Genomic DNA, 27763 nt, shown 5'->3' on the forward strand with positions numbered 1-27763 from the left:
ATTTGGCCTTGAAGTCCTTGATACATGCAAGCCAAATTTTATCTCTACACCGCTACAAAGAAATTATTGCAAATTTTCAGAGCTCTTGTGTTTGCAGACAGAAAGACTCATACAAACACAAATGCTACCAAAAACGTAACCTCCTTGTTGGAGGTTACAAAGATCTGATCAGACTGAAACTAAACATTTACTTTCTCAATGTCAAATATAAGATAATTACATAATGTAACTAATGTAATCTTGCCATGATGTGTCCCAGATCACTTGAGCTTTGATCCACACGTATAAAGTTATATCACTTTTTCTTATATAAAAAAGTAATCATCATAAATGCCTAATCTATACGGCTCAAATCAAAAGGCGACACCTGCACCCTAATCAATAAGATTCAGTTTATTGAACAGGGTTGACAAAAGAATGACTGAGAGATTTGAAACGACCTTGAGATTACAAGATTAAAAAAACAATAAAGCAAAACAACATGTCTTAATTATTCCTTATGTGTTTCACTTTTTGATTTGAATGTCCTAAAGTTTAGAATAACTTAGTATCAAACTGTCTTTGTTTGAGCCAAAACTTAGATGTACAAATCATTACATATCTTTCACACACTGAAATCAACAGAAATGTTTAAATATGAATATCTTTTAAAAAAAATTTATTTCTTTATATTTCACTATAATGTAATATAAAAAAAAGCATGTAGAATACTTCACATTCACAAGTAATGCATTTTTCAATCAACTTTCAGGTTGAAATGAGCAAACACATGTTGCAAAAATGAAAATATCAGTACATAGTCTACGCAATTCTGGAGTTTCTATATATTCGCTAAAAAAGGTGAGCTTCAGACCTTTTTTTCTACACATTGTTATAACGATTCCAGTTTGAAATGATGAAATAATTTTGTTAAATACGGGCATGTTTTGTCTCCAACTATATTTTAACCTGAATTAACTGACTTTTGCAGGACAGCACGTCTCAAAATCGTGGGTAGGTAAAGTAGGTGTTGAAAATAAAAAATGTGCACATATTTAACCAAATTATTTTCATAGATATCATTTGATCACCTCCTGGAAATTCCTACATTTGGTACTATGCGTGTTAATGAAAATAACATTTTCTTCACTTTTATGACTAAGAATTTATTTTTAAAACTATTCTGTCTCATTAGCATTATTATGAAATGTAGTTATATACTATTCAGAAATTGTTAGGTATAGGGTTAGGTTGGTCCCTACACAGCACCCTACACCTGTGACAAAGACAGGTAGAGCTATGTATGTTTTATTTATTTAGTTTTTTTCTTCATCATAGACACTAAAACATAGATACTGTTAAATTTGTAAGCGTAGTTATTTATTATCACCATAATTGTATTGGGTGTTACACTAGATTTCCTTTATCTTCTTTTGTTGACTTATCCACATTTATTTGATTGTTCAGAAATGATCACCCTGCTTTGTGAGATTATATCTTTCATGAACACCTGTCCCAAGGTCATGATAAGGAGTGTAGGTTATTCAAGCAGGAGAAAGAATATTGTAGAAAACTATATTTGTTTGTGTATATCTCAATCTCTCTGAGTGCATTTCAATCTGTGTGGAGATTTGTGTGAGCCTATTGAAAAGTGTGTGTCATCAGATCTCTATGTGTAGTATTAACTATATTTCAGTTCAATTACATTCAAATCACAACAACAGTCACCTCAAGGTGCTTTATATTATAAGGTAGACCCTACAATCATACATACAGAGAAAAACCCAACAATCATATGACCCCCTACACTGTAAAGAAATATGTATTATAAAAGTATTTTACTGTGTGCTTTACAGTTTTGTACTGTTCTTCTAGAATATCATTAAATTTACATAAATAGACTGTGATTTTACATTTCAAATGTAAATTAAGGTAAAATCACTGTAAATGTAATAAAACATAATTTTCTTGTTTTTTAAATGTATCTGTCTGTACATATGCATATTTAGATTGTTAAAATACATTCACAAATGTATCATAATTTCACAAATATTTATCCGTTATTTGAAAGATTGAACTGTTAAATTCAAATGTAATGCTATGGAAAAATATATAAAATGATTCTTATAAACTTTTTTTACATCGAATAATTATTATTATTACTGTTATTTAGGGCGATCGTGGCTCAAGCGTTGGCAGTTTGCCTTGTAATCAGAAGGTTGCCGGTTCGAGCCCCGGCTCGGACACTCTCGGTTGTTGTGTTTTTAGGCAAGACACTTCACCTATACTGCCCACTGGTGATGGCCACAGGGGAATTGTAAAGTGCTTTGAGGGTCTCAAAAAGCGCTATATGAATACAATCCATTATTATTTAAACCAACTGTTAACTGTATATTTCTGTACATTTAAGTATTATTATTCATATTGTCGCATTCATTGACCTTGTTTATAGGTAATTTCATTGTTTGATCACATTAAAATGTACCTAATTTAAGGTTTAAAAGCAAAAAGAGATGAATAACAAGTATGATTGAATGCAGAGAGGTTTATTAACACATAGTGAGAAAGGTGACTGAAGTAGAAATACTCAATGCATCATGGGAATCCCCCAGCAGACTACACGTACTGCAGCATAGCTGAGGTTTCAGGGTCACGTGATTCACCCCTAACTATATGCTTTAGCAAAATGGAAAGTTTTTGACCTGTGAGTCATACAACGCTACTCAAGTCAAGTGGCTTTTATTGTCATTTCAACCATGTACCGTGGTACGGTACAGAGTGAAATGAGACAATGTTCCTCTGAGACCCTGCTTAAAGTGCAATGTGCAAAAATTGCAAAAAACAAGATAAGACAGATGAGTGCTTGGTAGTGATGTGCATGAAGGTGGGTGTGTGTGTGTGTGTGTGTGTGTGTGTGTGTGTGTGTGTGTGTGTGTGTGTGTGTGTGTGTGTGTGTGTGTGTGTGTCATTCCAGTCACTGAGTGCTCAGGACTCTGACAGCTTGGGGGAAGAAACTGTTCCACAGTGTGGTAATGAGGGCCTGGATGCTCCATTACCTCTTTCCAGAAGGCAGCAGGGTGAAGAGTGTGTGTGAGGGGTGTGTGGGGTCCTCCACAATGATGCTGGTGGCTTTGCGGATGGAGCGGGTGCTATAAGTGTCCGTGATGGAGGGAACAGAGGCTCCAATGATCTTCTCAGCTGTTCTCACTATCCGTTGTAGGGTATTGAGATCTGATACGATGCAGTTACCATAGCAGAGTGATGCAGCTGCTCAGGACACTCTCGATAGTGCTACTGCAATAGAGTCTGAGAACAAAGAGCTGCAAATGGGCATGAAAGCTTCCCTTTAATTTATTTGAAAAGCAGTGGTCTGACAGCAAAGTGCATCTGTGTCAGTGCAACATGATCTGTACTAAACATTAATGCAACTGAGAAGAAGAAAATATATTTCCAATGGCAAAATACTTTCAGAAAGAAATGATGCTAGTTGATCGACAGGGCATGTGTTTGTGAAAGCCATAGCATAAAAATTTGCAGAATTTTTTATAATCATCAAACCATTCAATTCAATACATTTCAATTTTATTTGTATAGTGTATAGCAAAGTATAAGAGATTCCAGCATGGTATTTTCATAGCTAAAAAATACATTAAAATTTAATTTGAAAATACACACACACACACACACACACACTCACGTAGTCTTCTGGACAAATTCTTCTAGTCCCAAAGTTTATAACAGCCAGTAGCGGTTTTTGATACGGGCGACACGGGCGGTTGCCCGGGGCGGCATCGTGGTGGGGGGCGGAATCACGGGCATCGGCACAAAAAAGAAATGATCATACTCATGCCGCCCCGACATCAGCCAGCGCATAGTGGGAATGTCACCGAATGTGTAGGCACGTATCGGCTTTCTATCGCCCATTTGCTGGGCGTAAGGGCGCCCTCCGTTTACGAGGTGCGCCTGCTGCTTGTGGCACAGGGAGGAGAGGACGGGGCGGCGGGGATTCTCTGGCTGGCTGTAGCTCGCAGAATAAAAGAAAAGAAAAACAAAACAACAAACACGAAAACAACAGACATCATGATACAGACTTATAATTTGCACCGATGTTTTTTCGAAATTCTGTACGCGAAAAGTGAGCGCGAGAGCCCTCGGTGCGCCTGCTCGCTGCTGGTCAAAGTAAACTTTATTGTCATCTCCGCTACAGTCCAGTATATAGAGAGACGAGACGACGAGGCTCCAGTTACAGCAGTGCAAGTAAACAAACAATAAATATAAGAAGGGTAAGAAAATAAATATACACTTTAGGACTCGGGGTAAAGGATCAATAACAATTTGAAATTTATAATTTACTTTGATGATTTAAAGTCTCACACACAACCCGTCGATGTTGCTTCCAAAAAGAGCACATTTCATTCATAATGTTGTAAATCCAAGCCCATCATGTATTCATGAGTTGAATCCTGGGTTGTGCGAAATCCCAGAAATAAACCTTAGACAAAGTGAATTTGTGAACTAAGGTGTTGGTCTGTTAGGTTATTTTGTGGCGATCCTCGGGTTGGGGGATTTGTTTTCATACTGGAGTGCAAAATTAAAACCAGTGGAAGATGGACAAGAAAAGTTCAAAGTCATCAGGTGCTCAGTTTAGAAAAAAGAGAAAAGAAGAGGAGGAGAAACGAGCAAAAGATGCAGGTAAGCAGATGTGTGATTGGATCCTGGCAGGTCATCCTGAAACAATCAGAATCAGAATACTTTATTAATCCCTAAAGAAATTATGTGGGTTACAGTTGCTCCAAGAAGAAATGGTAAAAAATAATAACAGTAACAAACTAAACTTCAAACATTATGTTGCAGATTTTAATATTAATTAGTCAGTGTCAATTGTTGATTTGTCCTGTTTTCATTGTATGACGAATTATGATGGCCGTTTGCATACTATGCATACTCTCTCTCTCTCTTCATATATGTGTGTGTGTGTGTTTCTCTGGTGAAATTCAGTATGGTTCCGACAACAGTTTTATGTTAATGTGTACAATCCTTAATATGTTTTACGTGTGTGTTTGGGGGGGGGCAGAGGGAGTGTTCGCCCAGGGCGCCAAACAGGCTAGGACCGCCACTGATAACAGCCTACTATAAAAATTATCTTTATTCCATTCACTATTACTCAGATAAACTAATTAAAGCTTTTATATCTTTGATGACAGTGGAAGAAAACAGGACTGTTGCCAAACATGGATGACGTCAGCAACACTCTGCATACTGTCATCAAAGCCCAGAGATTCCTGATCAGCGATGGGCTGCTCCTCCCCAGCAGCAGAACCAGCAGGCCTAAAATCTCCTTTGTACCCTGAGCCATCAAACTGTACAACTCAGCACTCAGGGTGAGGGGGAAGAGGAGGGGAGGGGTGGATGATGTCAACCCAGTGAAATAACCAAACAAACACACTGCCAATGTATTACGCTTTACACTTTAATTCCTGGATTTCCTTTCATTATTACCATTTTAAATTCTGCTGTTGATTTTTTTATTCTTAATGTTCTATTCTTAATTATTTGTACCTGCTTGGTAATTTTGTTTTCTTATTTGTATTTCAGTTAGTGTTGTGTTGTGCTGCTGGAACCATAATTCCCCTCAGGGGAAATTAAAAAGGTATTAATAAGGTTCTATTCTGTTCTACAGCAAATAAAATCTACCGCCTGATACAGATAAAAGACAATTATAATAAGTGATGATTTTAAATCATCTTTAAAGGAAACAAGGTTCAAGGTTCAAGGTTCTTTATTTGTCACATGCATAGTTATACAAGTATAACACACAGTGAAATGTAGCCTGACACGCTCCTCGACATGTGCAAAAATTGGGGGGGGGGGGGGGGGGGGGTGTAGAGGAAGAACATTATATATATATATATATATATATATATATATACATACATATAGTATATACACTGGGTGAATGTGCAGTAGTAGCAGCAAGCAGGTGAATTCTGTACATTAATATGAATAGACATCTGACTATTTTACAGGATAGACAATATAAACATATTTAAAATTAAAGGAATTGACATGTACATTGTGCCTTGGTTTAGAGTGTCTGGAAGAGAGTCCTGTCTCAGTCAATTATAGATGATGTGAGAGGGCGGGTGTGTGTGTTTAGGGCCCGGATGGCTTGGGGATAGAAGCTCCTCTTGAGTCTCTCTGTCCTTGCCCGGAAGATGCGGAACCTTCTACCAGATTGCAGAAGTTGGAACAGTTTGTTGCCAGGATGGGACGGGTCCTTCAGTATCTGCGCTGCTCTAGTCCGGCATCTCCTGGTGTAGGTGTCCTGAAGCGGGGGGAGAGCAATCCTGCAGCAGCGTTCTGCTGTACGGATCACTCTCTGGAGAGCTTTTTGGTCCTTCACACAGCTGTTCCCAAACCACGATGTCATGTTCTGTGTGAGGATGCTCTCCACAGCGCCTGTATAGAAAATCCCGAGGATCTTTGGAGAGACCCTGAACTTCCTCAGTTGTCCTCAGACACACATTTTCAGTTTGGTCGAGCTCACTATAAATGTTTCCTATTGCTGCTTTAGTTGACTGTGTTACCACTATTAGAATTTTTATATATAATATATTTATATTTTGGTTATATTTTGATTTTTATTTGACTTTTTTCAATTACTTCCAACTTTTTAACTGGGTTCTTGGAGACCCTGATTACAAATGAGGGTGACTGTAAAGCACTTTGTGTCAGTTTCTTTTGTTTTCAATTTCTTTGTTTAAGTATCTTTGCTTGTGTGTGTGTGTGCACACGCACATGTTCTTTCAGGTTGTTCTTAGAAAATTTGATTACTTTGGTAATAAGAAATTAGATTACTCTGGGACACAGGTTTTATCTTTCTTGAAATGCAGCCCACAGTTGTTAGATGTGCAGAAAGTATGACGGTGCGTTTTCCTAATTGTTTACTACATGTCCCAAAGGTCATGATGACAAAGGACGATTAATGCAGCAGGAGGAAGGAGAAAGTGCTCTGTCATGGTGGAAAATATAAATAAACAAGAAGCACCTGGAGAGTACAAACCTCCAACAAGCTACTTCTCCACTCTCTGGACAATATTTACTTTTAAGGCAATAGTATAAAATTTTTGATATATTCATTCTATTTTGTCTCGTTCTTAAACAAAGAAGTTATTTTCAAACTTCTTTGTTTAAGAAATTCATATCTCAAAGAAATAAATCCCACTGATAATGTCTGAGCCTAATGCCTCAAAACTCGAATGCCTTAAACTATAGTGATAATGTATGAATGTTAAAATGAGGTCAGAGGTCAAACGTGGCATGATATTTGTTGCAAACTATGATATTTAAAATCAATTAAGCTTTAATTTTACTTTCAGCTGGCTTCCTTTTATACTCTACCTGTTTCAGGTAAGCATCTGGAATAAGTTATAAGCAAACATGGACACATGGAAAAAAAAAATATATATACATATATATATATATATATATATATATATATATATATATATATATATATATATGTATATATATATATATATATATATATATATATATATATATATATATATATATATATATATATATATATAATGTCTCTGGGAATTGGTGGTAAAATATATTTTATATTACTTAGTTAGTCTCAGGTGAGTAAAGCACAAATCATCAATACAAAACACTCTAAAAATGTGGGGGGGGGGGGGGGGGGGGGGGGGGGGTATTTGTTTGTTTTGTTCTGTATAAAACATGTGACTTCTCCACAGTGACCTATAGTGGGACTGTGATTTCTGCTGAACATAGCAACTCCAGTTTAAATCACAGCTTTTGAGATTAGCAGTGAGAAGCAGCATAAAAAAAGGGTTTTCTATTTTAATTTTTGGAAATGTTTTTAAGAGATTGAAAGTAATCTTTTTTTTTTACTTTTTATTTTGTACTTTTTCCAAATTTATAGTACATGCAAACAAAAAATGTAAGTAATCTTTAATATAAAAATATAAATATAAATATATATATATATATATATATATATATATATATATATATATATTTATACCCACACTCTAAACCCATACTCCATACTGGTACTCAGGTTGTTGCACTCTAGTTATAGTATTATTTATTGTAATGTCTTATTACTTGTCATTTCTGCTTGTTAAAAACAAACAAAAAAAACATAATAAACTTAACTATTTATTTATAACTTAAAAAAATGTAATAATTCTGTTTCTTCATTATTTTTGTTTCTTTTCACTCCGGGACCGTGTGTACATAATTTCATTCCACCTCATGTTAACATGTGATGCGAATGACAAATAAAGCTTTTTGACTCCTTCAGTCCTTGAAAATGATTTTAACGGAACACCAGATTCTTCAGAGTTCTCTCACTTCACTTCTCTCACTCTGATAAATATTAACATAATGATACCTTTACGTCGCCCATTTTTCCTCCTTTCGGTTCTGGCCTTGGCTGTAGAGTTTTTTGTTTTTTTTGGGGGGGGGGTTTCCTATCCCCCGACAGACATGGCTGGAGGATTGGAAATGGAGAAAGAAAGAGAGGATGGAAAGAGAGAAGAAAAACAGATCTGCTAGAGGATGTAGGGAGCCATGGCCCTGTCCCCCAGGACATGAAGCAGGCATGCAGGAGATCCAGGCCCATGACATCCAGAGTGCAAAAGCCCAAGGAGGACCATTGGAGGGGCATCCGTGCCGCCCTCCTGGAAGGAGCTGAGAAGAGCCACAGATATGGGGTCAACCAGCAGCCATGGAGCAGAAGCCAAAGGGGCCTGCAGTGATGTGCCCGCTGGCTCTGCCGGCACCCAGCTGCGCCAGAGTGAACCGAGCTGCAGGCCCAGAGGCCTAAGGGCCCCCAAGCAGCCACCAGGAGTGAGCCAGTACATACCTGAGCGCCCAGCCCCAGACACTTAGAACCACCAACGCACCGGCACCTGGGGGCATCAGCCAGGGGCAGGGAGTGTGGTGAGGGCTGTAGAGTGCTGACTGAAGCTGGAAAACAAATAAAAGTCCAAACCTTAGCAGATACAGTACCCTGACACTTACTCTCATCAGGTCTCTTTAACAAGAACAATTTAAAGTGTGTTACTCTGCTCCTTGTTTGTGAAACACTGCTGGAGACCGCTGAAGTCAAATGTATTGAAGTAAAAAACTGCAAAGATTTAAGAGATTTCAGAGGCCACTGGATTTATAGCTAAATAACAAATGTTTAAACAAATATAATAAATATAATGGATATATTGTTTTGATTCACAGTGTAATTTTGATTACTTCAAGATAACAGTATCACCATCAAAAATTGCTTATCACTGTACAAAAAAGTGAAGAAAAAAATCTGAAGATGAAGAAGGTACTTACATTTAACAGCAATCATGACATAATTCACTGGATGTTTTTGCAGTGTTTTATTTGATATATTTGATTATCTGATAAACATATACAAAAACATTATTCAAATTTGAGGCGTATGTTACATCCTGTACTATAACCTGAAAATTGTTTTTCTTATTACATAAATTACTTTTGTGTTTTTTGAGTACAGGATAAAATGACACTTTTAATCATTTTGGGGGATTCTCAAATCTTCATGCTGCAGCAGTGGTCAAGCAAATTATAATGTACAAGGATTTAATAACTAAGTCATGAGAAACTTACAATTTTCTATGTCTGATGAGCCTAGTAGTATTTTTCAGTCTTTAAGGGTCTGCAATCAAATGCTGTTTACGGGGGCCTACACTGCACATCAGCTTATTTGCAGTTACAGTTTTTACTCCATTTTGATACTGTCCACATGTTCACTTTTCTTGGACTTTTTTTTTTTATCTTAAAGAGGAAAACAGAAACACAAATGACTCCTACTACTGCAACAATCAGTAGAGCAAATGTGGTGTAAAGTCCAGTCTCAGCATCATCGGCGGAGAGATCCAGACCAAGGAATTTCACGCTGTTAATGTTGACTGGTGGTGCAGCTGTTGGCGCGGTTGTTGCTGCAGAAGAGACACAGTAAAAACAATACTGTCGTATTAGTTGTGAAGATTTGCAGATAGTAATTAACCTGCTTTTCAGCAGGTAAGTTAGTTATTTATTTGAACATTTAATTTAAAGGTCTATCATTCAAAGTAGGCATCTAAGCAAATATTTCATTCTTTTACCTCCAGACTCTGGGTTCAGGCACTCCTGATTCAGGGAATCCGTTGCACTTTATGACTGTGGCATAGAAATTTACAGAGCTCTTAGGCACTCGAGGAAGATTAGGGTCTGAGCGATTAACGTAGAACAGACCAAATCTCTGTGAAAAGCCAGAAGCCCACTCTAGGTTGTCCAACAGTGACCACGCTGTGTAACCACGCACATCCACACCATCAAGCAAGTAAGCTGTGAAGAGAAAATAAGTACCTTCATATTCTTGAAATTCATAGTCTATTTTAAAGCATCCATATTACACACAAAACATGATTATGTTATTTTCCTCTCCAGGACATTCCTGGCTTTAGATTTTTTTTATAAAGGGAGGTTTTTGTTACCTTTCAACACCTGGTTAATGTACTGTTCATAGTAGTAGATCCTGTGAACATCATTTAGATCAATAGGTCCCTGCTCTGAGACTCCATTCTCAGTGACGATAATTGGTGGATTTCCATATTCATTTTTGATGAAGTTCAGCAATCTGCGGATACCAAATGGTGTGACCTTTAGCCAGACGGAGGCTGAATCCAACCAAGTGGGATCAGGAACTGTCGCTGCACCGCTGCGGAGGGCAAAATTTGGTAAATCACAGAATAAAGAAGCAAAGCTGTTCAGAAGAATTAGTTCCAGAAGACAGTTGTTTTTCAAATGTTAACTTCTTACATGTCTGCCTCAAGGCTTGCAATATTTCCATGGTCCACAGGGAATGCCAGGGCAGATGTGTACTGGTTCAATCCAAAGAAGTCATGAGTGCCCTTAATTCTCTTAATCTCCTCTTGAGTAAACTCAGGCAACCTGGAGAAATTTAAGTGAAACCAAACTTACTTATTATACTATAGAGCTACTTAGAAAATCACAGACAACTTTTAAAGATTTAATAATAGGGTCTTGATGGATGCTCAATCATCCAGGTAAGGAAATCCCAAAAAGTTGATTCTGTTCATATGGAAGTAGTGTTGTTAGTGAAAAACGCTTGTGAACAGAATTCGCTTTTTGTGATTTAATAATAGCCTTCATAATACCGAGACTGTGGTAGACCAGCAGCTAGACTTCGGTCTCTTATTCTTGTCTTCATAATTTCACTGTAGTCACCATTAAATATGGGATGGGAAAACCAGCCAAGAGTGAACTGCACAGAGAGAAACATAATAGTCACTAGAAACTAACTGCTGTTAATTTTTCTTTTGTCAAATCTGAAAGGAATTGGCATACCTCCACCACACGTCGTGCAGCATCATAGTCCTCCTGTCTATAAGGATTTCTGGGTTCAGACCAGTCAGAGCTGATTGTGATGGAGATTATGCCGTTCTGTTTGGCCCTGTACTTGTCATTGTAGAGATGCCAGGCCTCGGCATGAGCTTTAATCAGGTTGTGACCAACAATGTAGGGCAGAGTGTCTGGTCCTGAACTGATTCCTGGGGACAAACATAGACACATTTGCTGCCTATATGCTCTGTTTTTTTTGTTGTTATTGTTTTTATTGCAAGGTCGGGGGGGGGGGGGGGGGGGGTTGTCACTATGGTTTAGAAATGTGAAGAACTGCTGTACAGATTACAGCTTATTTCAAAATACTCCGATATTTACCTTGACCCCATATCCATATCACGGACAAACAGTAACAGTTGTTTATGTTTTTAAACCCATTTTGCACAGAGAGGCATTTTTTTGGAAAATGTATTGATAGCAATGTTGAATATTCTTACACAATAAGACCAAAACAAAATAACTACACATAAAATAATTACACCATAAAGATGGTTTATTTTTCTACCTCCACACGTACATGGGTATTTCTGAAAACAGAGATTTTCTGTTTTTGTTGATAAAAAAAATCTCCACCATGGCAGGAGTTTTTAAAAATATACTTTTTCAGTGACCCAAACTGCAGTTTACGTGTGGACGAAAGGCCCACATGCATAGAATAAGCTGTGTTTTCAAAAATACCAGTGTAGGTGTGGACGTGGTGTAAAAGAGGTAGTAGTTGATGTTATTGCTACCTGTAATTTATTAGTTTACATTTATTTGTTTAATTCTTCACAAACAGTTTGAGGTGTGAAATAAACCGCAATTGAATTTGAAAACAAAATATGTGTGTGTGTGGATGGATCATGTGTTTGTGCCGGGAGGGGGCCTAGAAAAAAAAATTGGAAACCACTGGCTCAAACCATACCTGGGGCAAAGTCTCCAAAGCCATATCCATGGCGGGCTACAACGAGCGGCTCATTAAAGGTGATCCAAATTTTCACCTTGTCACCAAGACGGTCAAACATGAGGTCAGCATAGTCCCTGAAAAGCTTAACAAAGCTGTCATTCAAAAAGCCTCCATAATCCTCTATAGCTTGTGGTAGATCCCAGTGGTATAGAGTAACCTGAAAGGAAAGGAAAGGAAAATTGGCTGTACTTGCTGACTTGATCTACTTTCCATGTATATTTTCTGGCACAAAGATTTTCTGTTTGCCAGAAAGGAATTATTCATACCTGTGGCTGGATATTTGCAGCATGCAGTGCGTCCAAAAGTCTTTGGTAGTAGATGATTCCAGCCTCGTTAATGTTATTAATGGTGCCATCAGGAAGGACTCTCGGCCAGGATAAGGAGAAACGATAATGGCTTACTTTCAGCTGCTTTAATATCGCAACATCCTCTTCTATTTTATTGTAACTGTCACAGGCTATGTCCCCATTGTCATCATTTAATATTTTGGAAGGACTGTGAGCGAACTTGTCCCAGATGCTTAGACCTTTTCCATCTGCCCTCCATCCTCCTTCAATCTGGACACAATAAATGCAAAACAAAAATTTAAAGAGATGAAAACAAGGCAAGCAAGACAGTATTGAGTAAAAGTAAAATTGCAGTAAAAGTATAAGTTACTTGGTATGATGCTGAAGCAGAACTCCACATAAAATCCTCTCGGAAGTGACCATAAAGCATCTTCTCATCATCTGGCAAGGGGAAACCATTATCCTTTATGATGTTGTAATAGTAATGAGCTGAGTACTTTGGTGTTCTTGGACGGTCTGGGTTTGTGAAGTCCACGTGGTGCAGCCCAAATAGAAATTTGTACCCGTGCAGCCACTCAAAAGAATCCATAAAAGCTGTTGCTGTGTATCCTCGCAACCGCACACCATCAAGGTTATTGGCTGTAATGTAACCACAAATGCAAACACATACATACAAAATAAATGAACAACCAGTCATGGCAGTGGTGGAAAATGTTAAATATCTTCTGAAATATTTTTATATCACTGCACCTTTGAGAGCCTCATCGATATAGGCCTTGTAAAACATTACTCTTTCAAAGTCATCCCATTCTACTGCTGCTCCATTCTCAGTAATATAAATCTCTGGATCACCATACTCCTCCTTGATCCAGTTGAGGAGTCTCCTCAAGCCCCAGGCCACAGCTTTTTGGTTAGGAATGGCTGTAGTTGGTGAATCAGGTTCCTCTGCTTCTCTCATGTCCCGGTCTGATTCATAGGAGTGAGGCTGAAGTGCAGCTGTAAAATAGCTCACTACCCTTGTAGTGTAATGATTTACACAGAATACGTCAGCAGTTCCCTTGATGAAGTTCTTTTCTTCTTCAGTAAAGGAAGGAAGTCTTGACTGTGGAAGACTTTGGATTTCACTTTTGTTCCCAACTTGCCACTTCAGTGCATCAGGATAGTCACCATTCTTAAAAATAGGATGTGCAAACCATCCCAGTTGGAACTGCATCGCCCGGTCAGCAGTCACCACTTCACGGACTACGTTGACATCAGCAGGTTCAAACCAATCAGCGTTGAGGGCTATGGAGATTAGACCACCCTGCAACTGACGATATTTGTCATCATATGTATGGTAGGCCTTGGCATGGGCTTTAATGAGGTTGTGTGCAACTATGTATGGTCTATATCCTGGGTCCACAACATTTGGTGGCATATTTCCAAGTCCATATCCAGACCATGCAATTGTCTGAGGCTGGTTAATGGTTATCCAGAATTTCACTCTGTCACCAAAAGTAGCAAAGCAGAAGTCGCAATAGTCATTAAAAATGTCTATCATCTCTGCACTTTCCCAGCCATTGACCTTTTGCAAAGCTTCAGGAAGGTCCCAGTGGTACAGTGTTACCATGGGTTCGATATTGTACGCTATAAGACCATCAATGAGTCTGTTGTAGTAGTCAACACCTTTCTGGTTGAGGGACTTACGTGTGCCATCAGGAAAGATCCTGGACCAGGACAAAGAGAATCTGTATGACTTCACCCTCAGAGCCCGCAGCATGTAGAGATCTTCATTAAGTCTGTTGTAACTGTCACAGGCTACATTGCCGTTTGCGTTATCAGGAATAGTGTTAGTTGTCTGAGTGAATCTATCCCATATACTAGGACCTTTGCCATCAGCATTCCAGCCACCTTCAATTTGGTAGGCCGAAGAAGAAATTCCCCAACTGAAGCCCTCAGGAAAAGTGCCATAATGGTACATTTTTCTATCAAAGTTTGACTGTGAAGAGAATTTCTCCCAAACTACCTTTGCCTGAGATGGAACTTCTGAGGGTGGTAAAGCAGCTAAACGTCGAGTTAATGGCCTTTCTGCAGCTTTAAACTTCTTACTTTTTTGTGAACTGAAACCGTTTTGCTCGATAATCTCAGCGTACAAATATGCAGATTGCTTTGGGGTCCTTGGTCTGGATCCCACTTCAAAGTTGACATAATGAAGACCAAATCTTTGACTGTAGCCTTGGTTTGCCTCAAATCCATCCATGAGTGACTGCACTGTGAATCGCTGCACATCCACTCCATCTGTGAGTGTTGCTACAAAATGAACAAACAAAAACAAAATTAATATTTGAATTATTTTAACTCTCTCTCTAAAAAAAATGTGCCTTCAAATTGGGGAAATCTCCAACACTAACCTTTCAGGGCCTCATTGATGTAACTTTTCATATAGTCCATTCTGCTGGTGTCAGTGAGACTGTCAACACTGTAATCTGTTGGCATCCCATTTCCTGTTATGTATACAGGCAATTTGTTAACATTCAGGTATTCTGTTGCAATGTAGTTCAGGAGCCTTCTAAGTCCCCAAGGAACAGGATAGATCCAGTCAGAAGCTGTGGAACTCCATGTGGGGTCCACAGATGCATGGAAGTCACCCACACCGTCAGGACCAGGGGTGCACCCACCATCACTGTTGCTGACCAGCCGAGAAGTATAGTGATTTAAACCAAAAAAGTCAGCAGTACCAAGTATCCTCTTGCTCTCTGTGGGAGTGAAAACTGGGAGCTTTGCTGGTACAGAGTCAGGGCATGCTGTTTTCTTCTGTTCCACCTGATCTTTGAGTATTGCAGGATAATCTCCGTCTACAAATATGGGATGTGCAAACCAGCCCAGCATAAACTGCAGGTAACGGTCTGCAGCTGCTACGTCTTCAGGTTTAGCAGGGTCACTGGGCTCAGCCCAGTCAGAGTTCAAGGCAATGCCCACTTTTCCTCCTTGTGTTTTCCTGTAATTGTCATTATAGACATGCCAGGCCTCGGCATGGGACTTGAGAATATTGTGAGTGACCTGATAATGCAAAATCAAATGTTAAGTACATTAGTGCAATAATTACACTTGTAATAAAGTGATTAATTGTAGTATTCTAATAACATCACTGTCACCTGATAGGAAGATTCCACATAGTCCTTTACTCCTGGGGCATGCACACCAGTACCATACCCGGCATGGCTCACTACCCAGGGACTATTGAATGTGTTCCAGATCTTGACTCTGTCTCCAAACCTGGAGAAGCAGAAGTCTGCATAGTCTTTGAAGGCCTCTACAATGGAGGCATTGGTCCATCCACCATAATTCTGGAGTGCTTGAGGCAGATCCCAGTGGTACAGAGTGACAATGGGTTGTATGCCAGATGCAACGAGAGCATTTATCAGCTGGTCATAGTATTGAGCTCCTTTTTCTGATTGGCTCTGTCGGTACCCTGTGGGGAAAATACGGGCCCAAGAGATGGAAAACTGGTAGGTGTCGACCTGAAGACCTCGCAGAAGGTAGACATCATAATCTACCTTACGGTAACTGTCGCAAGCTAGGTCAGCTGTCTGATTTGCAAAGGCCAATCCCTCATGACCAAACCGGTCCCAAATAGTCTCTCCTTTCCCACCTTCTGACCAGCCACCTTCAGTCTTAAAGGATACGCTGGAGGTGGCCCACTGGAAGCCAGAGAGGAATGATTCCTGAAGGAAAAGATCTCGTTCTGCTGTAGTCTGGGACTTAAATTTATCCCACACAGTCTGATAACTGTTTCTTAACCCTGTCATCCTGGTGTGGTGTGAAATGCCATGACTTTTGGAAAGAGAGAGACATGAAAAATATAAGCAAATCTTTAATCAAATAAGAAAAAAAAAGATAACAGAATTCCAGTACATATAAATCAGAAAATGAACTCTTACTTGACAAGAGCATCTTCCGTGTCCAGCTTGCCTAACATGTCCTTCATGTCACATCCCATAATATTCAGGCCATTGTCCTTGTCCATCAAGACTGTGTTGTGTTCAAGAAATATGAATTGTTTTAAGTTCAGTTCTGATATAGTTCTGATATATGTTATTGTAACAATATGTATTCACTATTACTGAAAAACATCATAAGTGTGTGCTAAGTCTATGGGTGCCTTATATAACATCACTGGCCCATAACAAGAAGATTTCATGACATGATAACACTCCCAAGATTTAGAACTTTATCTTAATGTATTCTGTTTGGTTAATAACACCAGAGGATTTGCCCAGATTTTGTGGCCTTTGGTTTTTCTTTATTCTGCCATCCCGTAATATCTTCAGATAGCTGTTTTTTGAAAAGGATGTACACTGTACACAATAATAAGTGGTATTATAGTCACAGAAACATTTAACTGGTGTATTAGGCACCATGAGTACGTATTTCACAACACGAATCTCTACTACAACAGCTACCGGAAAGTAGTATTACATATACAGCTGCACATTCATAAAATTAGGTATTGTTCTCGTTTCTGTTATGGGAAATGATTATTAATATCTTAAATTTGGAAAGTCAAAAAGCTGTCATGACATTTACCATTTAGGAAATATCCAAGAAGCTGGTAATCATTGGGAGAACAATCATGAGCGCTCATCTCGTAAATCAGGATAGGCAAGTTCCCGCTCAAAATCTACAACATAAAATGAAACATATGCAGCTTTGCTGTATCAGCAAAATGTTAAATGCAACGTATAAAAAAACATCTTATAATGCTTATTGTACCTGTAAGTTCCTCAGTTCATTTTCAAACTCTGAAGAGATGGCACAGTTGTAGTCAATGTGCACTGACAAGAAGTCCATCTGTTCCAAGCAGGAGATACACAACATCAGGTTGTCACATCATTCTGAGATGGGACTTTTTTGAACCGTTACGTCATCATTTTTTAGAAATCTTAAGGTAATTAAAGTGACTTATTCTTTGTTTTCATTGGCATCATTTAAATAAATTGAATGTCATGGTTCAGGGTCAGTATGACCCAGCATTTTGAGTTTCTTGTGTTTTGGTAATATTTTGTAGTATGGTTTATGTTCTGATTCACTGATAGTCTTATATGCTGTTTTGAGTCCTGTATTCCCTGTTTAACTCCTTGTTTGGATTCTCTCTTGAGTCTTGTTTATTTGTTAGGTTATCTGTGTATTTTATATTTCCTAGCCCAGTATTATTATACTCTTGACTTAGTCTGTATTTGTAGTCTTGGTCTTGCCTCTGTTAGGTCTGTTGTGTTTCCACGTCATAGTGTTTAGTCTGCGTCTTTGTGAACTGTCTCATGTTTCCTGTTTTACTTTGACAGTCCCTTGTCTCTTGTCAGTGTTTCTACTTTTGCTTCCCCTTGGTCGCGCCATGTTTGCTGACAAGACACAGCTGTGCTCTCCTCCTGTGTCTCATTCCTTCGTTATCCTTCAGTGTATTTAAGCCCCGTGTTTCTCTGTCAGTGTTGCGTTGTACTGTCACCGTGCTGTGTGGTTTTCTTGGTTTCTTAGTTTTTAGATTCAAGTGTGTCCAGTTTATTTCTAGTTTTCTAGTTTGAGGTTTTGGTTTGTTTTTTGTGACGTTTACTTTTTATGGAAGGTCTCCCTGATATAAACGCTGCCGCTTTAAGTTCAATCTGAAATATGAGTCCTGAAATTGGGTCCTATATCCTGCCTACCACACAGCACTCAACATGACATAAAAAACCAAATCAATCTTATTCTAAACAAACAAAAAAACAAACAAACAAAAAATATATAATTATATGACCAATCCATATAAAATCCATATAACAACAGTCAGTAGTTCCAGATTATGAGAAAATGATTAAAATTTCCTTTGGGAATGATTAACCTCAGGTACGTTAGTGCTGCTGTTCTTGTCACTAGAGTGTGTGGAGTAAAGAGTTGTTGAATGCCTTCAACAAAACCAAAATAAAAAGAATAAAATATTAAAAAATTGGATCAAATAATTATTTAAATGGCTTGAAATAATTTTATAACAAGGGAACAATCCTCTACAAGACGCAACCCCCCGCAAAAACAGCCAGTTAACGTGCAATTTATGCACGTTACTTGGAATGGAAATAAAGTTTTGTCATGAGACAAATGTAAGATTTCATTGTTTGGCCACAGTAAAAATCGCCTGTGTGATACATGCAAACCTTTTAATGTGGACTGATTCATTTACAGACTTTAAGTTATCAATGAGTGGTAAACATCATGTAAGCGAACATCTGTGGGGACGTTCACTGGAATATTCATCCTAAGCAGATAAGCAAATTCCTTAAAAAGCTGAATTTGAGGTTTGTAATATTTTGGAGAGATTTAAAAACAAGCTCTAAATGCAAGAAAATCATTAAAGGGGATATTTGTCAATTCTGAGGCCGTGGAAGAATTTTGTTTCTCATATATTTGGTGAGTAAATAACTGGAGCTTATTGTAAATATAAAATATTTCATTGCCGATTATCAAAATAATATCAACAACCGAAAATATTATTAGGATCCTAAATAAAAATCATGCAAGGAGGTGAAATTCTGACTATACATATATTAGTGTTTAAAAGATATGTATATATAAAAGAAAAGAAAAAACTTACACTTGTTGAAGCTTTAATGTCGGAGAGAGAAGCCACATCTTTAGTTTTCAGTCCAAGTGACAGACGTCTGCCTGCAAATATACAAGCATGAAAGGCACTTTTACTGTTTGGAACTGCTGAACATGTGCTGAAGGATTTTATTAACTTAGTTGGTTATAAAATATGATTTATTTTTACAAGTGATTTCTCAAGACACTTGTCTATAAACAAAACCTTAAGTGAACTCAATCCTCAGAGAAATACAAAAAAGTATTTACTAGAGAAGAATTCTGAAAGCATAAATTTAGTCACGACACTTTTGTCATTAATCGTCATTTTTCCTGTTAATTTGACTCACCTTTGTCAGGAAAGTGTTGATGGTACATCTGGTAAATGTTCTTGTTGAGTTGAAGGATGTTCTGCAGAAAACTGGGAGCATGTGCAGGCTGCCCATCATGCCAAACACCATCCAGTGTCAACCATGAGTGTGCAAGTGGTGCAAACTCTTGGAAGGCAAACTCTGCATACTGCTGAAACATCTGTGCCAGCTCCTGGCTCTCCCAGCCTCCATACCTTGATTGCAGAGACTCTGGAACTGTCCATCCATGAAGGATGACCAGAGGCTGAAGACCTGCTTCCAGCAGCTGTTTCAGCAGGGTCTGGTAACATCTAACCACAGCCTGCTGGGGCTGGCTGGGGTGGCCTGTAGGAAGAAGTTGAGCCCATGACAGCGGTACTTTGAAGTGGGTCACCCCTCTGCTCTGCAGGTACTCAAAGTACTGCTTAGAGCCAGGAGGAACGGGATGACTGCAGTCAAAGGCATCATTTATGCTTCTGTCTGAGCTTCTGACCACCTGCTTTGTCAGAGGCCCTGCAAGAAACATGAAGTCCTCTCTTCCATTTACCTCACTGCTCTGACAACTACAGAGACAAAAAATGTACAGACAAAAGACCCACAACAGCTTCTTCATTGTGGCTCAAAAACAGAACAACTGATATTTTTTGAATGTAGCCGAGCTATTTAACAGCAATATCTTTCCTTTTTTTACATTGTTACACAATTATTGTTATTGGCACCTCATCTAGTTATCACAAGTGTTTTATTGTAGCTTTGAGAGATAGGCAGATAGACTCTGGACTCTAGAGATAACACCTTCCCCATCTTCTGTTCTTGAGCTCTGATATACTTTTTATTGCTGTAGAATCATATCTTAGTCATTAATTTTACTACTCCTATCCTAGGTGCTTAATTTTAGTCTTTTAACTCTTTTATTTACTTTTGACTTCTGTTGGTTTGTTTTTATGTTTAACATAGTTAACATTTTACTGTCGAAGTGTTGCAGAGATGTTGAAAGGTTTGTGTTGTTATAATTATTACCACTCTTATTATTGCTATTGTCTGTGAAGCCTTTTTATGTGCAACAAGGTATCAAAAAGATTTATTTGATACAAGTTTAGTTTTAACATGTATTTATTTACTTTTTATTAATAGTAATCATGTAGAATTCATATCCTGAGGTATTCACTAAGTGGGGAATTTATCCCCACTTAGTGAATACCTCAGTCAGCAGAAATCTAAGATGGATGAGGAGCAAGAAGAGGAACTATCATGGAAGGACCGTCCTCTCGACTAAAAGACAGCACAGAGGCACTAATGATGGCAGCACAGAAACAAAGACCTAAGCACAAGATCCATAGAGGCTGGTGACTACCACACCAGGCAAGACCCCAGGGGCAGGCTGTGTAAAGATGAGCCTGAGATGATCCAGCACATAACAGCAGGGTGCAAGAGTCCGGGCATATATGGAACGCCATAACCAAGTGGCCGGCACAGTAAAAAGCAACATCTATACCAAGTATCGCCTGGAAGTCCGGATATCTTCCAGGCCAAGGGAAGGTGATGCCTAACCAACTCAACATAGTAGTAACTAGTAGATGGAGCTATACTGAGGGATAGCAACATCAGGAAAAAGGAATACGTGAAGCTTAATAAGTACCAAGAGCTAAGACAAGATGTCAAGGGTGAAGGTAACAGTGGTCCCATTAATAACAGCACTCAGTGCAGTGACCCCCAAGCTGGGCGAGTGGCTCCAACACATCCCAGGAACAACATCCAAGATCTCTGTCCTGAAGAGCGCAGTCCTAGGAACAGCAAAGATGACCCTCAAACTCCCAGGACTCTGGTAAAGGCCCGAGCTTGAAGGACAAAGAATGAGAGCCGGAATTTTATATATTTCTTACAGAGAAAACTGTTATCGCAATTATATTCTTGTCAAAGTAAGTCTTTCAAGAATATAATTCTGATAAGAGTTTTGTCTGTAAGCAAAGTGCATGTAATATTACTTCTAAACTACAATGAAAATGATGTTATCGCAATATCATTATCAATATTCAATTTTTCCTACATATATATATATATATATATATATATATATATTTTTTTTTTTTTATTTATTTTTTTTTTTTAATGTAGGAGAGGGTAATGGGTCATAGGCATTATTTGTAAATAACTTATCATGAATACATTTTGCTTTTTATATATGACACATTTTGAGGTTCACTTGACAGTAAGGCAGATGTGAAATGTAACAGTAAGTCCACCTATGACCTGAAGTCCTGACCTGAATCCAATTGAGACGCTGTGGCACGACTTTAAAAAGGTTGTTTAATGCTCTAAAACCCAATTACAACAATTCTGCAAAGATAAGTGGGCCAAAATTCCTCCACAGTGCTGTAAAAGACTCATTGCCAGGTATTGCAAACACTTCTGTGCAGTTGTTGCTACCAAAGGTGGCCCAACCAGTTTAAAGAGAAATCACTTTTTCACACAGGACCATGTAGGCTTGGATTTTTTCCCCCTTAATCATAAAACTGTCATTTAAAAACAGCATTTTGTGATTCCTTGTGTTTTCTTTGTCTAATATTTAAATTCGTTTGATGATCTGAAACATTTAAATGTGACAAACATAGAAAAATTAGGAAATCAGAAAGGAGCAAAAACGTTTACACACTACTGTAAAAAAAACAAACTAAAGTGATTCTGAACTGTATCCAAATAATTGTCCTAAATGTTGCCAATACAAACAAAGACCGTTGAATTTTAAGCAGAGTTTAAAGATAAAATACATTTTGTGAAAGTTTGACCTTATATGACATTAAAGAAGTGATCTATTTAGACTTAGTATCACTTCAGTGTCATGGTCCGGAGTCTGTGACTCCGTGTTTATGTTAAGTTTATTATTATTCTGTGGTTTTGGTTATCTTGGGTTTTTGTACTCTTCTGTTTCACGTTTCATGTGCCGATGTCGGTGTCCTCCAGTCTGTGTTTAGTTGGTGTGTGTTGTGTTTAGGGTGTGTTTCCTGTTTTACTTTGAAGGTCTCTGTCTGATGTCAGTGTGTTCTGTTTATGTTTCCCCTGCCTTGTCAGCTGTTATGTCTCCCAGGTGTGTTTCCCTCCTGTTCCCCATCCCCTGATTACTGCTGTGTGTTTTTATAGTGTGTGTTCCCTCGTCCTCATTGCTGGTTTGTCTGCTTCTGTCCGTCTGTCTTCCGTGTATTTCCTCGTACCTCCCTGCGTCTTCGTTTCTGGCTTGTTTTGTTTTGCCCAGTTTAGGTTTGCCTGTTTCATGTTCGCCATTGCTGTTTGTATTTTCTTTTGTTATTAAACTCACTTGCACCAGAGCTGCCGCTTCCTGGGTCCTAACTAACTCGCACAACTTGCCCCGGCAACCCGTGACAATCAGAGGAACCTGCTGATTTTGAGAGGCCAGCGGTAACTGTTAGTTACAACATGATGTAACTAACGTTATCTTGCCATGATGTGTCCCATACCACTTGAACTTTGGTCTACATATCACTTTTTGTTATGTAAAAAAAAAATCATCATAAATGTTTAATCTGTACGGCTCAAATCAAAAGGTGACACCATCACCAATAAAATTCTGACAAAAGAATGACTGAGAGGTTCAAAACAACCTTGAGATTACCAGCTTGAAAACCAATAAAGCAAAACAACTCGTCTTAATTATTCTTTGTTTCACTTTTTTAATTTTAATGTCCTAAAGTTTAGAATAAGTATGAAACAGTCTTTGTTTGAGCAAAAACTTAGAATCTTAGAAATCATTACATATCTTTCACACATTGAAAGATATGTAATGCCCAGTATGCCCGATGGCCAGTCCCGCTACGGTCTTGCATCAGTTAATCCTTGGCACATGTGCCCTGGGTTGCCGACCCCTGCTCTGGACAATATTAACTTTTAAAGAAATAGTATAAAATTTTCTATATATTCATTCTGTTTTGTTATTTTTTTTAACAAACTTCTTTGTTTAGCCTACTGCCTGAAAACTTGAGCAGGACACATGTTTGTTTTGATTACACAAACATGTAGGAGTAACTCATGGATAATAGATATTGATTTGTAAATAACTGATCATGAATAGCTTGAGCGTATTAGCTTATTAGCTATGATATTATACTACAGTGCAGCTCTCTGTCTCTTGAGTGGGGTCAGCTTGAAGGAAAGGCAGGATTGTAAAAGTGAGGTCAGAGGTCAAACATGACATTTTTTGCAAACTATAATGTGATTTTAAAATCAATTCATTTTAATTTTATTTTCAGCTGGCTTTCTTTTATACTCTACCTGATTCATGTAAGCATCTGGAATAACCCAAGTTGCAAGCAAACATCAAACCGCAATACAACACATAGAAAAAATTATAAATAAAATTAAAAAAAATTTAATAACACACACGCTTGAATCAGTCTTCGCCTTCCACAAACAGTCACTTAAATAGTAACCCAAATGTCAAACCTGATAAACCTAATAAACAATCACCAAGCCATGAATGTGTGTTTCTTTTTTTTATGCACCTTTTTAAATAGCAATCCCTCAAACTAATAAAAATATAGGTAAGGGTAGAGGAAGTCCTGGCCTGCATTACAGCCTGGTATAACAGCCACACCAACACCAACAGCTACGACTGATGAGCGCGTGGCCCAGTGGGTCTGACTAACTTCCAAGCAAAACTTTACTCCTCCTGGTCGTGGACATCTTCTGGAATCATCTGTTCTACACCTTTGAGTTCTGGAAATATTATGAACTCCTTCAGAATACTTGAATTTTAAATTTTAAGTTCTTTAAGTGGCCAGCTGATTACAGGTGGGGCAGTCTGAATGACACCAAGAGAATGGAGTACATGAGCAGTAACATCAATGAGGCATTAAAATGTTATGTATATGTTCAGAGTAAACAAAGTTGTTATCTTTAAAAAGTCATAAACGCACACAAATCATTAACTTGTGTGTGTGTGTGTGTGTGTGTGTGTGTGTGTGTGTGTGTGTGTGTGTGTGTGTGTGTGTGTGTGTGTGTGTGTGAACTCCTACACCATTCCTCACATCTATAAATTGTGTCTTCACATCTCACGTCATATTATCAATGTTTAAACCAGTCCAATCACTGTAGGATGAAGGAATTGCTGCATTTTCTGTTTAATATAAGCTTGTGGAACAAATGCACATCTCTAACAGAGGAGAGACAGTGAAAGATATAGCTGAAAAAACAAGTCGATATTTTTTTGTTTTGCTCCCTTTTGTAACAGTAGAATCCCAAAGTCATCACATTACACATATACAATACCTGTACACTGCCTCTCACAAAACTTACTGGCTTGTGGCTTCCTTCGTATTTGTGGCTCCTGCATAAATATGAAGGATGATCTTAAAATGTTGTTACCTCCTGAATGCAATAAATGAAATCTGTTAGGATGAAGAAAAATAAAGTCTTGATAATAAGCCACGTTTCGGGGCACCTCTTCTTTGTCCAGACTAGAAGAAATGTTTTTTTGTTTGTTTGTTCTCTGAGTTTCTTCTTATTTCTAACCAACTTATAACTTCCCTATTATGACAGCAGCTTTGCTAAAGCAGTAAAACAGGTTTGCTCACGTGTGCCCTGAATTTATCCAGCTGGCAGAAGAGCTTCACCTTTTCACGTGCCAGTGTCAATGATTGACCTCTGGATGGCGCCAGTAAATTATTTTCTAACGAGGCTTTTGCTGTGACTCTCTACCTCTTACTACAATATCACGATTTTATAATAATATTTCACAAAAATCTGAGTTGAAGGTAAAAGGATGATAAGCTAATGAGGGCATTTTAAAAGGCATTTATGTGCTTGTGCAATAAAACATATTTCTTTGTTCTGAGCTGCACAACGTGGCATATTTCATTCCTCCACTGGTCTTTTATTGTCATTTTACTGAAATAACATGATGGGAAATTTTGATAAGGAGTAAATTTGTTCGAATTGATTTTTTGAAATGTGGAGTGAATGACCTACTTTGTTCTGATGCAATGCTTACTCACTTTCCCGAAGGGATCACTGAAGCACTTAATTCACATTACTGAGTGTACATCATCATTCTTAAACTGTTGAGCTGCTCCATGAGTTAGTTTTGCATTTCGTTTTACTTCCACTATTTTCAAGGATAGGTCACTGGGTCAAACCTGCACCTTTAAAGGTTTTTTGGTCAGTGACCTCTGGCTAAAACTATTGTGGAGAAATGCCTGTTTGTCGACTCAGTAATCCACACATCCAGGAACAAACAGAGCACATACACTGTTTCTTTGCTCCCACCTGTGAAGAAACCTACATCTGGTCTCCAGGGTGACCCACCTCATCTCAACAGGATGTAGGCATTAACACACAGTAGGTGTCTCTCTTCTGCATGCTCTTCAGCAGCTCTGGTTAACAAGCAGTCTGTTTCCTCTCTGAAACCTCAGTCACTCTTGATGGGGTATGGGTCAAACTGAGGAAACCATGTTGGCTCATAGTTTCATGAAATGTCTTTAGGTCAAGTAATTAATATACATAAAAGTTTGATGACATGTACATGTGCACCTGCTGATCTCTGTTTCATAAACACTTATTTAAGATACTAAATAATTACACTGCATGCATCTTTTCCTAGTTTTTCTCAAGCATGATGAAATGAGGACCAAGCCCCAGCATAAAATAAATATTATATTGTACATAGCAGTATATAGTAGTCCAGTATATTTGAACTGCGAGTCATGCAAAGCTGCTGTAAAGAAAAAAAATATGCAGCTCGAGATGAGCGTCCAAAGTTCCCTTTAATAGCAATAATAATGCAGATGCTCGTTTTCACCACAACTTATATTAAACACACTCAGAAGAAGAAAAGAATTGGCAAAATGGGGCGACCGTAGCTCAGGGGGGTAGGGAAGCGTATCTGTAACCGGAAGGTCGCCGGTTCGATCCCCGGGCTCTCTGTCCTGATCGTTGTGTCCTTGGGCAAGACACTTCACCTACCGCTTACTGGTGTTGGCCAGAGGGGCCGATGGCGCAATATGGCAGCCTCGCTTCTGTCAGTCTGCCCCAGGGCAGCTGTGGCTACAACTGTAGCTGCCTCCACCAGTGTGTGTGAATGAATAGTGGCATTGTAAAGCGCTTTGGGTGCCTTGAAAAGCGCTATATAAATGCAATCCATTATTATTTTTAAAAAGAAACCCTCTGGATCAAAAATATTCTTACTGCAAAATTCATAGCTTTGGATTCACTTGATTTGTATAATTACAAAGTATTTGGTATTCACTGTAGGTTCAAGGGTTTGGTTTTGATATCATCCCAGTTCAAATAAATCTGACAACAAGATCTTTTTGCTTCTTAGTGAATATCATCAGCTACAGTTACTCCACGAAAATACACTTACAGTCGGTCCAACATCACAATAAAAGTCAGGTATAGCTTTAGAATACAACACCCATCTGCTGCTGTGTACGACCTCTGCATGCTGTGTTTTGCAGCAATACAAAAAAGGAACTTGATGTTCTTCTGATGCTTTAATCAAATGCTTGCTGAGTGAAAGTCTCCCCTTTGTGTCATGAAGGGAGAGTGATGGTGATTGCAAACTGCTGTGTGCCATCTTTGCTTCCTGTTATAGCCTCAGCTGTGCGAGCGCATGACAACAGTTAATCTCTTTAAGAGTTTTACAGATTTTTTTTTAAAGTTAGTTTACCCTCCTGTGCCATTTGTTATTGCTGTATATATTAGCTATGTGTCATGTACTAATCCAATCTGACATACAAAAGTGTTTAAATGATGCTCCACAAAGGCAAAGAACTGTGGGAGTCTTCAGCTCTGTCTCTCTTCCAGGACAGAGGCTGAGATCTTCCCATTTGAAACACTAGGAGAGGAAAACATTACTGTTGAAGAACAGTGTGGGATGAGACTCCGGAATGGAGGAGGAATATTTTCATTCCAGTAATAGCAATGTGATACTTTAAGAATGTTTCCAGCTGAGCAGTTGGAAGCAGCACCTCCTGCAAGACCGAGCTTTCTTTTGCAATTAATAAAATATATCGAAAATCACCTCGATGAGAAATTTGCAGCTACTGAACATCACCCAAAAATCCTACCAGTGATTTCCTTCATCTGCGTGAATCCAAACAAAGGTGCTTTGTATTTTATTTTGGCTTTAATTAAAAAAG

General features: G+C 38.4%; 1 protein-coding gene across 1 annotated transcript; it reads right to left on the bottom strand.

The window, feature by feature from the left end:
• Positions 1-9793: 9793 nt before the first annotated feature.
• Positions 9794-20226, bottom strand: LOC147312041 (lactase/phlorizin hydrolase-like). Its single transcript, XM_086265605.1, has 17 exons — positions 19614-20226; positions 19277-19347; positions 17428-17505; positions 17242-17335; positions 16596-16686; positions 15810-16488; positions 15066-15714; positions 13426-14964; positions 13046-13314; positions 12655-12945; positions 12347-12545; positions 11389-11591; positions 11199-11305; positions 10840-10971; positions 10515-10738; positions 10143-10365; positions 9794-9977 (listed from the first exon to the last, which is right to left on the bottom strand). Exons 1-17 carry the CDS (start codon positions 20224-20226, stop codon positions 9938-9940), a joined length of 5502 nt encoding a protein of 1833 aa, XP_086121731.1. The 3' UTR covers positions 9794-9937.
• Positions 20227-27763: the final 7537 nt, after the last annotated feature.

This window comes from Aulonocara sp. 'chitande type north' Nkhata Bay, linkage group LG16, assembly GCF_057382095.1.
Source record: "Aulonocara sp. 'chitande type north' Nkhata Bay isolate Kocher_YH1m ecotype deep benthic linkage group LG16, A_spYH_male_GT1.1, whole genome shotgun sequence".
Taxonomy (NCBI): domain Eukaryota; kingdom Metazoa; phylum Chordata; class Actinopteri; order Cichliformes; family Cichlidae; genus Aulonocara; species Aulonocara sp. 'chitande type north' Nkhata Bay.

Coding starts and splice junctions, on each gene's coding strand:
- LOC147312041 (XM_086265605.1), bottom strand. CDS start 20,226: ATGAAGAAGCTGTTGTGGGTCTTTTGTCTGTACATTTTTTGTCTCTGT. Junction 19,348..19,613: donor TCAACACTTTCCTGACAAAG/GTGAGTCAAATT, acceptor GTATATTTGCAG/GCAGACGTCTGTCACTTGGA. Junction 12,946..13,045: donor CTGCTTCAGCATCATACCAA/GTAACTTATACT, acceptor TATTGTGTCCAG/ATTGAAGGAGGATGGAGGGC.